The following is a 13,384-nucleotide window of genomic DNA, read 5'->3' on the forward strand; positions in this document are numbered from 1 at the left end:
CATATATATTTTTTTTATGACATTTTTTAGCTATTTTTAATTATTATTCCTATACTTCTATAAAATATCATTTCATATCATTTTTAAAGAGTGATAGAGCTGATTATTTGGTACATAATATCTTCATTATTGATTTATTAAATAATAAAAATAATAATTAAATTAGCTATAAAAGAAATGTATTTCAATCATTTCACTTAAACTTTTTATTTAATAACTCATAAAAATGTTTTATTGTATGATAATACAGTATACAAGTATAAACAACTAATTAAATAAATATATTTGAAATTTTTAAAGGATTTATAATTACGTAAAAACTGAAAAAGTAAATATACCAAATTTAATATAAATATATTTTATGATGGTTTTTTTGATTATCCGTATAGTAAAAAAATGTAAAATTATATATTAATTTTAATCAAATTAGATTGAATAGATACATTATACATTGTTTTAATAAAAAAATGTTGATATTTTTTTATTAAAATAAAAATTTTCAATATAAACGATAGCCAATACTCATTAAACCCAATATTATACAATTTTTTTTAAAGAATTACAAAATTAGTAATGTGTAACAATAAAATAAAATTTACCTTTATAATTTGATAATTATATACCAAATTATCAACTGAATTGATCTTTTATTATTTCTTAAACTAAGGCATTTTATTATTATATTTTGTTAAAAATTGTTTGTTTATTTTATTTTGTTTGTTATTAAATCTTAATGTATAAATTAAATTAATTAAATTATTACCAAAATGAAAATAATATTAAAATCTTTGTTACTTATTCAAGAATCTATATTAAGTTTTACATTAAATATTGTTGGATAATATATTTTTTTATATTTGATAGTTGTGGATTGTAAATTATTACATTATTTTTATCAAAACAATTTTTTTTTTTTTTAATTGGTCCATTTTACTTATTTATTTTTTTTTTTTTATCACAATTTCATATTTTTTCTTTATTTATCTTTAATCAATGATATGTATTTTTGCATATAAACTAATTACTACCAAAGAATTTCTTAAAAAATAATTCTCTACTAGTCATATTAAAATCTAGATGCTTTAATGTTAATATATTTTAACATTTTAAGTAATACATATATTGTTTATAGTTATATTTGTATTGTAAAATTACTATGAGCTTATATTATAATTTCAAACTTATTATTGATAAATGTTAAAGATCTACATTCTACAGAATGGTTAATTATCCAAGTTATGTAATATGTGATATAAATTCTAAATGTTCAAATCTGGTCATTTTCTTTTAACTATTATTATTATTATTATTGTAATAAAAATATATATATTTAAAGAATTTCAATGTTTATTTATAGACAGTTGCTGATTGAATATTATGTTTAAAATGTCATTGAACTAAGATATCAATATTTTTTAAATTAATTTTTTTTTTAATCGTGTACTTAGTTATACATACATTGATTTTGATAAATGTACTTATGTATTGGTATATAATTTTGTCAATTTTATGGTCTTAAGTGCACTGAGTAATCAAAATCAGCAAGACATCCGTCCAATAACATATAATATAAATTTTTTATTACATTTGTATGTATATGAGTTAAAAAATGTTATTTTTCTGTTATTACCTGATTTAACTTTGTAACAATTTATGCAATCTAAACAATTATATTAAAATATTTATGATTCAATGTTATATTCTTAATACTTTGTATAAAAATGTTTATCGTTTAAATGACTATTAGTCAACTGAGCAAAATTAGTAAGTGAGAGTTTTTATTTTCAGAGATTATCTAAGTATTATAGGTATTAAATGTATAACTATATATTGTCAGTATATTACACCAAAATAATTGTTTATTCTTAATTAGCAAAAATATTATATCTATTTATTGAATTTTATTTTCAATAAAAATGAACTGTATCATTTTATTGGCATTCATTTGATTTGTAAAATAAATTATAGAATAGAATTATTAAAGATCTAAAAGTACTAAAGAAGCAGATTGAAATATTTTTCTTTTTCTTATGGTTTGCATTTTAATGTACCATTATTTGGAAAACACCATCATATAATAAATAAATAATTATAATATGAATTACAAATTATATTGCAATACTATTTTAATTATAAATACTACAATTTTAATTATTTTTCTATTTAATGTATATTAATGACATATTATGGTGTATGTTTTACTGTGGAAAATGCTCATTTTATAACACTTGTAATAGTAATATGTGTTTTAACTTTGGCAGTATTAAAATTTAAAATCAAGAATGACAATTTTCAGATTTGTTAAAATCTTTAAATTTTAACATCTCCATATTTTGTTTTATTTGTTGGACTTAAACTTATCAAAAATATTTATGAAACTTTCATTAATTAGCACTCCAAGAACATATTTTGATTAAATTTTCTCTTCATTTTATTTTTATTATTTGCCATAAACGAATTATTAACTAATATAGACTTATTAGGATCTGTAGATTTTGCAAAATTGAAGACAATGACATAAGATATATTAGAATTAGGTGAATAGCAAGGTTTACACTCTTGTTATATTTTATTGGTACAGTCAATAATGTACGATATTGTTTGTCAATTAATATGTTATTGTATCGAATCATAATTCTTTTCAATTATTTTAATTATAATAACTTTTAGTATAATTTATGCTAAAAGATAAATATACTGTTAACTCTAAATTATTCATGGTTTTCCATGAAACTAAATTATTTCGACAAATTAAATAATATGTGCACGCACAGTAAGTACTATTATGTATATTTATAATATAAGAAATTATTATAGTTCAAAAAATTGGTTAGGTTATTGTGTTACAATAACTCGATAATACTATAATCTTAAGTCAAATCAATCTGATGCTAAAATATCTTAGACTACTTCTAATCACTACTTTGTAATTGTTAACTAGATGATACTCTGTAGAAATATGAGTCCTAGCTTAAAAGTTAAAATATTTCAACTTTTTTTTTTTTATATTTTAATTGAAGGCTAGGGATGGCACCAACTTCCGTAATTTCACCTCTTAGCTCCTATAATTTTTTTTTGGAAAATAAACCATTATATAAAAAACATCTTAAGATTAGACAAAGATACCACAAATAAAAAAGTTAATATTGTAAAGAAATATAAACCATACAACCTATGAAACTATTCTTCAACTTTTCAAGACCTACATCATTATCAATAATTTTAAGATTACAGTTGATGGCAGATGATACAACAAAAAAGTGAATATGCCTAAAAATAAATTATTTTTAGTTTAGTAAATGAGAAGGAAATTATTTTTATTTTGGATTAAGATACAACAATTCAATTTAAAAATAGATTAGAATCAATATAATTGAAATTTAATTTTTTTTATTTTTTAAATTCGTAAATAGTATTTCTTGATAAAACAAATTAAATTGTATCACAAAATATATCTTAGGTATAACTGATATATATATATATATAAAGCAAAGAATAATATTTATTATGTTAATTATTTGTCTATGATAAATTCTTGAATTTAACATTTGACATTAACAATAAAATATAATGAATTAATTCTTAGGAATTGAAAAGAATTCATAGTAAAAACTTAATTATTTCAGTGGTTAATTTTTTTTAATAATAAAAGTTGTTCATTTTTGACAAGTTCTAAATCTTTTTTAAGTTTTTGAACATTAACTGTGGCTTGATGATAGTTTTCATTTTCAATCTAAAAAAAAAGTAATGCAATAAATTATAAATAATATCAAAACTAATAAATAAATATTATATACCTGTTCTTCTAAATCTTTGATTTCTCTTCCAATTGTACCTGTCTGTTTTACAGATGTTATTATGCTAGAACTATTAGAATGAATAGCAGCCAATAGTTTATAACATTTACGGATTGTATCATCTTTTTTTGCTACCTGTTTAATATTTTTGAGTATTATAAAATTTAAAGATAATATATAATTAAGAATATTTTGGTACCTTAAACATCAATTCATCAATTGAAATAAAACAACGTTCTACTTTACCATCTAAAGAATTTATTTCTTTTTGAACTTGCCTGGTATCATTCAAATTTTTATTAATTTCTTTTTTCTGTTTTTCAATATTAGATATAATTTCTAATATTCTTTGTGTATAACTTGATCTAAATAACATGTATTAAGCATTAAATAATATATATTACTTTATACTTATACTAACTACTATGTATTTTAAATTTAATTAAAAACATTTCACAGACCTTGAATTATAATTTGGCTTTGAGTCTAAATCGTTCCTACATATTTTTATAATATCTTCTTTTTTTTTTATATCTTCATAAATATTTTGTAACTTCAATTTTTCATTCCCATACACCATTTCTAGTTTGATATTTTTGGCCTTAAAATTATCAAAATTTATAAAAATAATATAATTACTTTTTTATATTTTTAGTAATTAACACTAGTATTTAAATTAAATATTATAGTCCAAGGGTTGGCCAACTTAAGCTCTTGTCATAGTCAAATGAGGTTTACCTATTACTTTACTATGAATTCAAATTTTTTTGTAAACATTTAAAAAAATGTATCAAATTATATAAAATGCATTAATAAATATTTTGACTCTTTCTATTATTGTATTTTTCCATGCAGTTAGCTAATACATTTATGCCAATGACCCCTTTTAGAACCAATAATTCTACATAAATCTAAAATGTTTTTGAAACTAGTATTTCAATTTGTTACTACATGTGGATATTAAATGCTCCAAAAAATTTGTTTTACTCATAAATAAATAGTTCAGTAAAAATTCTATTTATAGTATTACATTTAAATGAAATTAATTATTAATGGCAATATATTATATGTACATAAAGTTTAAGTTCAGAAATCACTTAGTTTAGTATTATAAAGTACCTACCTATCATTAACCTTTTTATCATCATTCAATCTAAATGTGAGTTAAAATTGTTTTTTTTTTTTTTAGAAAGAAGAAAACTTTGGGCACATAAAACTTTTTAAAATTTCTGAATTCTATAATAATATTTTAAACATCACAAAATTTCCCAATTTTTTATTTTTGTTTTTAGTAACGTAATTAAAAACTGAATATCAGAGAAAGTAGAAAGTCTTCCTCTCTTTTTAAAAAAATAAATAAATCTATTACGTATAACTTTATAAGAAATGCTAAAAAAATTGTTAATTAAGGCATTTTGTAGAAGTGTTTAAATATTCCAGCGCAAAACAATATTTTTATTTTGAGCTCTTTAGCATATTTATGAACTCAAATTTTAATTTTATTTCATGATATATATCAATACTATTAATTACCATGATAAACTGTATCTCCATTGTGAATAAATATAAAGAGTTATGATATATATCTAGTATTACATAATTAGTAAGCAAATAATAATTATACAGGAATTTAGATAACCATGATTTATTCTGTAATTATAACTGAAAAATGATAGTATAGTTATTGTTTTACTATAGTTTATTATGAAATTCAGAGTCGAATCTAGAACATATAATGTCTGGGGCTCATAAAAATTCAGCTCCATATATAGATGGAGATATGTGTAAATAAAATGATTAAATCTGAAAAATTTCTTTATCAATTATATTTTTGAACATTGAATAAAAATTTTAAAAAAATAATAAAATACTCACTCGTTTTTTATTTAATCTTTCATTTAGCTCTGATAAAATTAATTTCTGTTCATTTTCATATTTAGTCCATTTATTGTTCATTCTTTTTATTTTATCTGGTGCTATATCAATTTTATTTTTTAATTTAGCAACAACCTCGGGATTATCAATAATATTTAAACTTTTTTCTTGAACAGCAATTTCTTTTTCTAGTTTTTCTAACTTTGACATAAGATTTGTGTTTATGGAATGTTGCTACATAGAAAAATGATAAATATTTACAATTAATTTTTAATCATTAACAAAGAAACAACTTACTTTTAAAGATAAACTTTTTAGTTCATTATTTTTTGAAACTAGCTCTTCAATATATGTTGCCTCAGATTCTTTTGATATATTTGCAACTTCATCTTTAGATAAACTTTTAACCTTTGGATTAAAATAACTTGTTTCTTTTAAATTCATTTTTTCTATTTCACCTTGGATTAATTTAGGCTAAAACCGATTTATTAATGGTGTATAGTATTATTTTTCTTGTACTATTTGAACTTTGAAGTAATATTCAATGAATATTACCTAGTAGATAATATCATAACCAGGATGAGTGTTTTGGTGTTGTAATACTTTTCCTAACACCAGAAATTTGAAAATAAAATATTTACTAAGTACTGTTATATAGTTCTTCTATTTTATATTTCATATTATTACGAAGAGAAGTGATTACAATAGACAGTGTCTGAATTTCCTCATTAAATTCAAATTTTAATTTTAAACATCCCTCTATAAAACAATCCTAGCTATGCGCCTACTAATGGATATGATATAGTTAAGTTATCAATTAATATATAAATGATTTGTGAAAAAAAAAAACAATAATAATTTAACAATGTTATAAATTTAATACCAAAAATGCATGTAAAAAACCTATATTATATTAAATTTAAAAAATTTTTAATAAAACAATATTAATTGGTGTTTGAAAATCTATATTATATATATAATTAACAATAGAGATGGTAAGGAACTTGAAATGATACAAGATACATTTATAAAAAGATGATTAAAATATAGGCAATTTTTTAAAATTTAAAATAGGTACTTCAATATTATTAATTTAACTTAATATAGTTATATATATTGAATAACAATAGAATGAACTATTATTTCTAAAAAAAAGAATTACCATTTTTATCAATATCTTTAAATGAAAAAAAAAAAGTATCTTACAATAACATATACAAATATATTTAAGATACAGCCTAACTTTTATTATTAAACCTTAGATCTTGATGAGTTTTGTATTTTAAATTTTATTAACTTAGACGGATGGTTTATAATTAAAAATGGGTTCCTGTAACATAGACTTAAAAAACTTATTTTCATAAAAATGATACAACAATAAAACAAAAGCCATGAATTAAATTTAAAAAAAATAGCTTAATTAATATTTTTCAAAAATAAAGCCATCTCAATGGTCGATATTCAAGATAACAAGTTTTATTCATGAATTTTCAATATTTATTACTTTAATTTTAAATCATGAAAACATTTAATCCACGTATAAAAAAAATATTATATGTTATTAGGTTATCAAAACATGTTTATCATAAAATAATTGATAATTACTGCATTTTAAAATGTTTAAAATTTAATTGATACAACAATACTAGTATGGAATTTTTATAATAAACCCAGGAAAGTAGGAATTAAATTCACTTATTGAAATTTATTTTAATATATCATAATTATTTTTTACCTTTGATAAATCATCTGTTGTTTTATGTTCAAACTCATAAATATTCAGCAATCTTTTAGTATTAAGTGTAATTAATGAAGGTATTAAATATTTCGAATCTGATGGTTGTTCAGTAATATATTTTAAACTGCTGATACAGAAATTTCTCCATTCTAAAAAACAAAACAAAACAATTAATTTAATATTAATCTTATTATTTAAATTTAGTAACAGAATACATACTAAAGTATTCATCACATTAATGACATTATATAATGAGTTAAAATAAGAAAAATCATATTTTATAAATAAAATTAAAAACACTAAAGAGAAAGGCAAAAATATTTTCACTTAAAATCTATAATAGCAATTCAAATTAATTGTATAATTTCATACTTCAGTTATACAATATGCACAAAGAGAAACATGAACATTTCTGTATCTAATGAAGTTAACTGAATTGATCACATAATTATTTTTTCAATAAGAAATATTGAATGAATAGCAGTGTAGCTTACACAGCAGAAAAGGAACTACTGATTAAATTTTTGTAGTTTAACAAATAATAGAAAAATATTTGAAGTTTAACACTGATATAAACCTTTAGTTTTATACTAAAATTTATAGTTATTCTATGGTCAAATATATTAGCAAAAGTCAAAATAACTGGATCAATGAGTAACCCACTTCATATGAACTCTGAGGTCAGACAAGGTAATGTAACAGTTTTCAATATTGTCTTCAATGAACAGCTAAAAGATATGATAAAGGCAGGAAGCATTATTAATAAACTATATGTGCTTATGCTCATGGTATTGTAATAATAGCAAGAAGCAAAGATGCCACGAGAGAGGCTTACTATGTATAGTAAACAAGGAAAGATCGATGGGATTAATAATTAACAATGAAAAAACTAAATACATGAAACTATCTATCTATAGTAGAGGCATTTCAAAGAATGTAAAACATTACAATGGATAGAGATAACTTTGGAGCTGTAATGAATTATGTTTAACTTGCTCTTCTTTTAATAACAGTAATAATAAGTAAAAAGAAATAAAATAAAAAATTACAACTGGTAACCATGCATACTTCACTAATATTACACTTTTCAATTTTAAGTTAATGTCAAAAAGCTACTAAGATGAAGCTATATGAAATTCTTATTAGATCCATAGTGGGTTATAGAGCTGAAACTTGGACATTATCAAAATCAGATGGCAATAAGCTAAAGATATATATATAAAAAAAATAATGTAGGAAAAAGTAGAGGAGTGAATAAAAAGGTAAGATAAAGGACAACAAAAGTAACAAACAAACAGAACAAATTCTAGAAAATAAAGTGAAGTATATATGAAGTTATGCAGGATCGAGTGGCCAAATTATGTCTATAAAATAACCAAATGAATGATGTATACAAAAATTGGAATAACCAGAAGATGGGATTGCTCAAAAAATAGATTGTTTGATGAGCTGAAAAAAGATATGTAACAAATTAGTTTACGTAACTAAACAGCAGGATGAATGGAAAAGAATTGTTTTAGAAACCAAGAGCCATTATGACTTGAAGAGCTCAGCAGTAGAAGTAATAGTAATTATTAATTATTATTTATTAACTATATTATATTATATATGAATCATATAATATGATTTATAAATTATAAACCTTACCAGCAGGTGTACAATTTCTTTTATGTCCCGGTACAGTAATACCTGTTTCTAATAATACAGAAACATATGAAAAGTTTGAAAATAATGAAGAGTTCAATGGTTTTCTATCCGATGATAAGCTTTTTTTAAGTTTTTTTAATATTGCACATCGTTTACCTAAATAATAAAATAAAATAATTAATAATGAATATTACTAGTAGAGTACATAATAATATATGTATAAATTTTTACACTTAATGAGATTAAAATAAAATATTATTACTCACATGTTACCTTATTATATAAATATTATTGTTATAAGCATTGATGATATTAAAAAAATATAAATATTTTTTCTAAATCCAAATGTTATGATAATGTTTTATTCATTAGTAAAATTTTATTATAACATGGTTTTAAAAAACGAATATTAGGTATTAAAGTATGATTTTAGTACATATAAATTAAAGAATAATTAGTTAGTAATAATTTTAGTTTTGTATCAATAAATTATCAATTCGAGATAATATAAAGAGTTGCAGAAGATTCATAGGTTACCAAGTTTAAATATGATTTTTTTTTTTTATGTTGATGAGATTAATTGTATAAATAACAAAAAATATGAATTAAATAAAATTAGAAATATAGCATATTTCAAATCTAGGTATATTTTATATATATAATTTTTCATTGAGAAAATAAATACTATGTGTGTCTACTGAATATTCAATGCAATATTATTGCAAATATAATGCCAAATTAATTAATAGCTTAATAATATATAGATATACTTTATTAAGGAAATATTTAAAATGCAAAATATTAATCAGTGATCTTACATAAATTTTTTTTCTACAACTGTAGTTTTTAAAACTTATAAAAATTTCAATATAAGTCATGTATAAAATAATTTAATTAAACAAGTATAAATACATATTACATACTTCTGTATTCTATGATATTTTCAATTTCTTTAGGTAATCTTTCAATTAAAAACATTAATATTCTTCTCATATCTGTAATATTTCCATATAAAATTGTTTGATATCCTATGTCAGACTTGAAACCAACTTTCTAAAATAATTTAACATAATTAGTAGATTATACATAGAGCAACTTACATTTTATCTACCTAACTTAACCTATTATTTGAATAAATAATGATATTTTAAAAAAACTTAAACATATGAAAACAGGATAAAACTATATATTAGATAAAAGTAGACTAAATTAACTGAAAATAAATAATAAATGTATCCAAATTAAAATTTGTTATTATTAAATAAATACAAATTATATTATTAAATATTGGCTAATGTCCATCACATAATTCACCAGGCATGTTCATCCATATAATTAATTAATTTTAAATATGATTTTTGGAATTTTTAAATATACTTAAAGACTTTATTTTCAATATTTTCAAATACTTATACTTTTAATTCTACTTAAGAAGTGTTATATGGTCAACCAACATTTTTGAAAGTGCGAGAGGAAAATTATTTTATTAAAAAATTAATTATACAAACAGAATAAGATAAATTAGTTTAATTTGTTTCCTATGTTATAAAAAGACATTTAAAGTTTTTATTTGTATGTTTTAAAAATCATATTGTTAGGTTGTCCTCTATTCTGGTTAATGCATTGAAATAGATGAGTTTTGAAGTTTATCTTCACTCTTTCCCGCATATCAACAAAAATATTGTTGATATCAGCTTGAAAATTGTTCTTTTATTAAGCCATTGGACAATTGATGTAAATTAGAAATTTTAGATGGCCAAAAACAATAATTATAAGGCTAAAATAGGTAAGCGGGTTGGTCACTGAAGATCATCATGTAAGGCATGTCTGGGGAAGTGTTACGACTTTTTTGAAAATTTCAAAGAATCTAAATTAATAATAGATCTATGATAATGGAGTTTGGAAGATATTAAAACTATAATAAATTTAAAAAAAAATATTTATTCCATAAACATTTAATAATTTGTAAATATTGCCTTAATATAAATAATAATACAATAACAGTTTTAGATTTTTATAAAATAATTTTGAAGGACTATTATCAACAGTATAAACATTTTAAAAACCCAGAAATTTTTTAATTAAATTTTGATTTAAATAATTAAAAAATCAAAATGTTCAAAAAATTCTACAATAGTACTTTGAAAATTTCAAAAATCACAATTTGAATAAATTATTTAAGAGAAAATAGAGATGAGCATACTTGGTGAGTCATCCTCTACATTAAAATTATTTAATAAGATGATACATATATAATATCATTGAGTATATATAGTATACCACATATTATATTCAATGATAATACTTATTTCCCAAAAAATATGGTAGGTGGTAATACGGTAGTATTTGGTAGTCAGTATATTAGTCCATAATGTCACATTGTAAAAACAGTACATTATTAAAAATATTATAATACATATATTAAATATTGAATTGAAAGTTAATATATTCTACATTTATTGATTTTTACATTCTTTAATATTATTTTTGTAATATATAATTTTTACTCTTTATTCTACTTTTAAGTTTATATAAATATGCAATAAATAATTAATAATTATGAATATTATTTTATTTTAACCTTCATTATTAAAAAAACTGACTGTTGCTATATTATGTTATTATTACTGTAATCATTATAATTATATTGTAAATTGAACATAATCTGTTGGATTTATAAATAAATAAAATCAATAATGATAATAAATTTAATAAATTATATATTTTAAATGCTAATTATATATCTATGGATTCACTTATATAATATATTAAAAAATAGTATTATTTTACCTTACAAGCATCTGCTACAGTGATACCATATTGATATCTAGCAGACATAGATCGAGGAATTGTAAAAGATAAATTTATTGTTGGTTGAATTTTTTGTAAGCACATTACTATAGATTTTATTAAATTTTCTTGAGTAATATTTGTAAAGGCAGTTTCATTTTCTGAGAATTCACTGAAAAAAAAAGAAATTTGTTACTTAAAATATAATTTATTATATTATATATATAGAAATTCATGCAATCTCTAATAAGCTACATTATTTTAATACCTTAAACTAATTTTATAAAAAGTACAAATATTAATATAAAGCAAATATTTGTAATACTAGTAAACATATTATTTTCTTCTAAGTAGAGTAGATCGTTACTAAAGTAGATTATACTGATAAAAATAACTAAAAATTATAATTTAGTGATATTCAAAAAATATTCAACAAGTGGTAAGTTAGAAATATATCACTTAACAAAAAAATTAAATTTAAAATATAATTAATAAAAATAATTTGATAGTTCATCAACTAATAAATTTTTTGATTAAAATAGTTATTAGGTAGGTGCTAAAATGTGTGTAAACTAAAATGGTATCATGGATTTTTATGTAAAAACGTTGTTCTTACACCAAATTTATTCTTAAACTCTAATGGATTCTTTACACTTTTTCCCACAAAAATTATTATTAAATTCAAATATATTTTTGTTTTGGTCTTAAAGGTGTCATTAATTAGTTAAAGTAAGCCATTAAATTAAAATATTTGAATGCCTAATACATTATTTTCAATGATATTTGTATTACATAGTTTTCTAAAAATCAGGTGTAATCTAAGCGACAATAAGTGACAAACATTTTAACTGTATTCAAAAAAATATTTTAATAAAAATTAAGTTTACTATCTACTGGATGGCAAGTAAAATTTCAAACATTTTAAAGAGTAGGTGTCTTCAGTACATAATCACAAGCGGCTGGAAAATATTTTTGACAAGTACCTGCCTATTAAATACTAATAAGAACCCATTAAAAATTATATTTATATGATAATAAATATATTTATATATTACCAATAACTAATACATAAAATTTATCTTATTTAAAGTTTAAATTAAATAAAAGAAACTCACCAACCAATCTCTTTTAGAGTACAAAATATTATTGCATCAATTTCTTCCATTTTATGCAATAAAACGTTTTAATTTTATACAAAATAAATTTAATATATTTATATAAAAACTACGATTAAATCAATAATAACCGAGTTTCATAAAATTATTATACAAAAACATCGATTACGTAACACATATTTTAATTACAACTACAATTTGTATTTACATTTTTTTATTTCAATTCATTATTCGGTGTTTTGTATTTATACGTTTTAATAGTATAGAAGTTTAAAGTACCTCAAAGTGATAAGGGTACAAACACTATAAACTAGTATTATACGGATTATTTAAAATTGTTAGTTAATACTTTACTACTCAGTAGTTACGTAATTTTTTAAGCTAATATTTTACTGATGATATTATGAAAATATGGACTGGTT

General features: G+C 20.6%; 1 protein-coding gene across 1 annotated transcript; it reads right to left on the reverse strand.

The window, feature by feature from the left end:
• Positions 1–3,493: 3,493 nt before the first annotated feature.
• LOC112600439 (coiled-coil domain-containing protein 22) lies at positions 3,494–13,046 on the reverse strand. The gene is made up of 11 exons (XM_025347658.1): positions 12,963–13,046; positions 11,848–12,019; positions 9,981–10,110; positions 9,058–9,213; positions 7,408–7,559; positions 5,970–6,146; positions 5,673–5,906; positions 4,259–4,398; positions 3,997–4,162; positions 3,798–3,932; positions 3,494–3,733 (listed from the first exon to the last, which is right to left on the reverse strand). The coding sequence occupies exons 1-11, from the start codon at positions 13,010–13,012 to the stop codon at positions 3,623–3,625; spliced, it is 1,623 nt and encodes a 540-aa protein (XP_025203443.1). The 5' UTR covers positions 13,013–13,046; the 3' UTR covers positions 3,494–3,622.
• Between the last annotated feature and the right edge of the window lie 338 nt (positions 13,047–13,384).

The sequence above is a fragment of the Melanaphis sacchari genome, unplaced genomic scaffold, assembly GCF_002803265.2.
Source record: "Melanaphis sacchari strain LSU unplaced genomic scaffold, SCAv2.0 Contig64_pilon_pilon, whole genome shotgun sequence".
Taxonomy (NCBI): domain Eukaryota; kingdom Metazoa; phylum Arthropoda; class Insecta; order Hemiptera; family Aphididae; genus Melanaphis; species Melanaphis sacchari.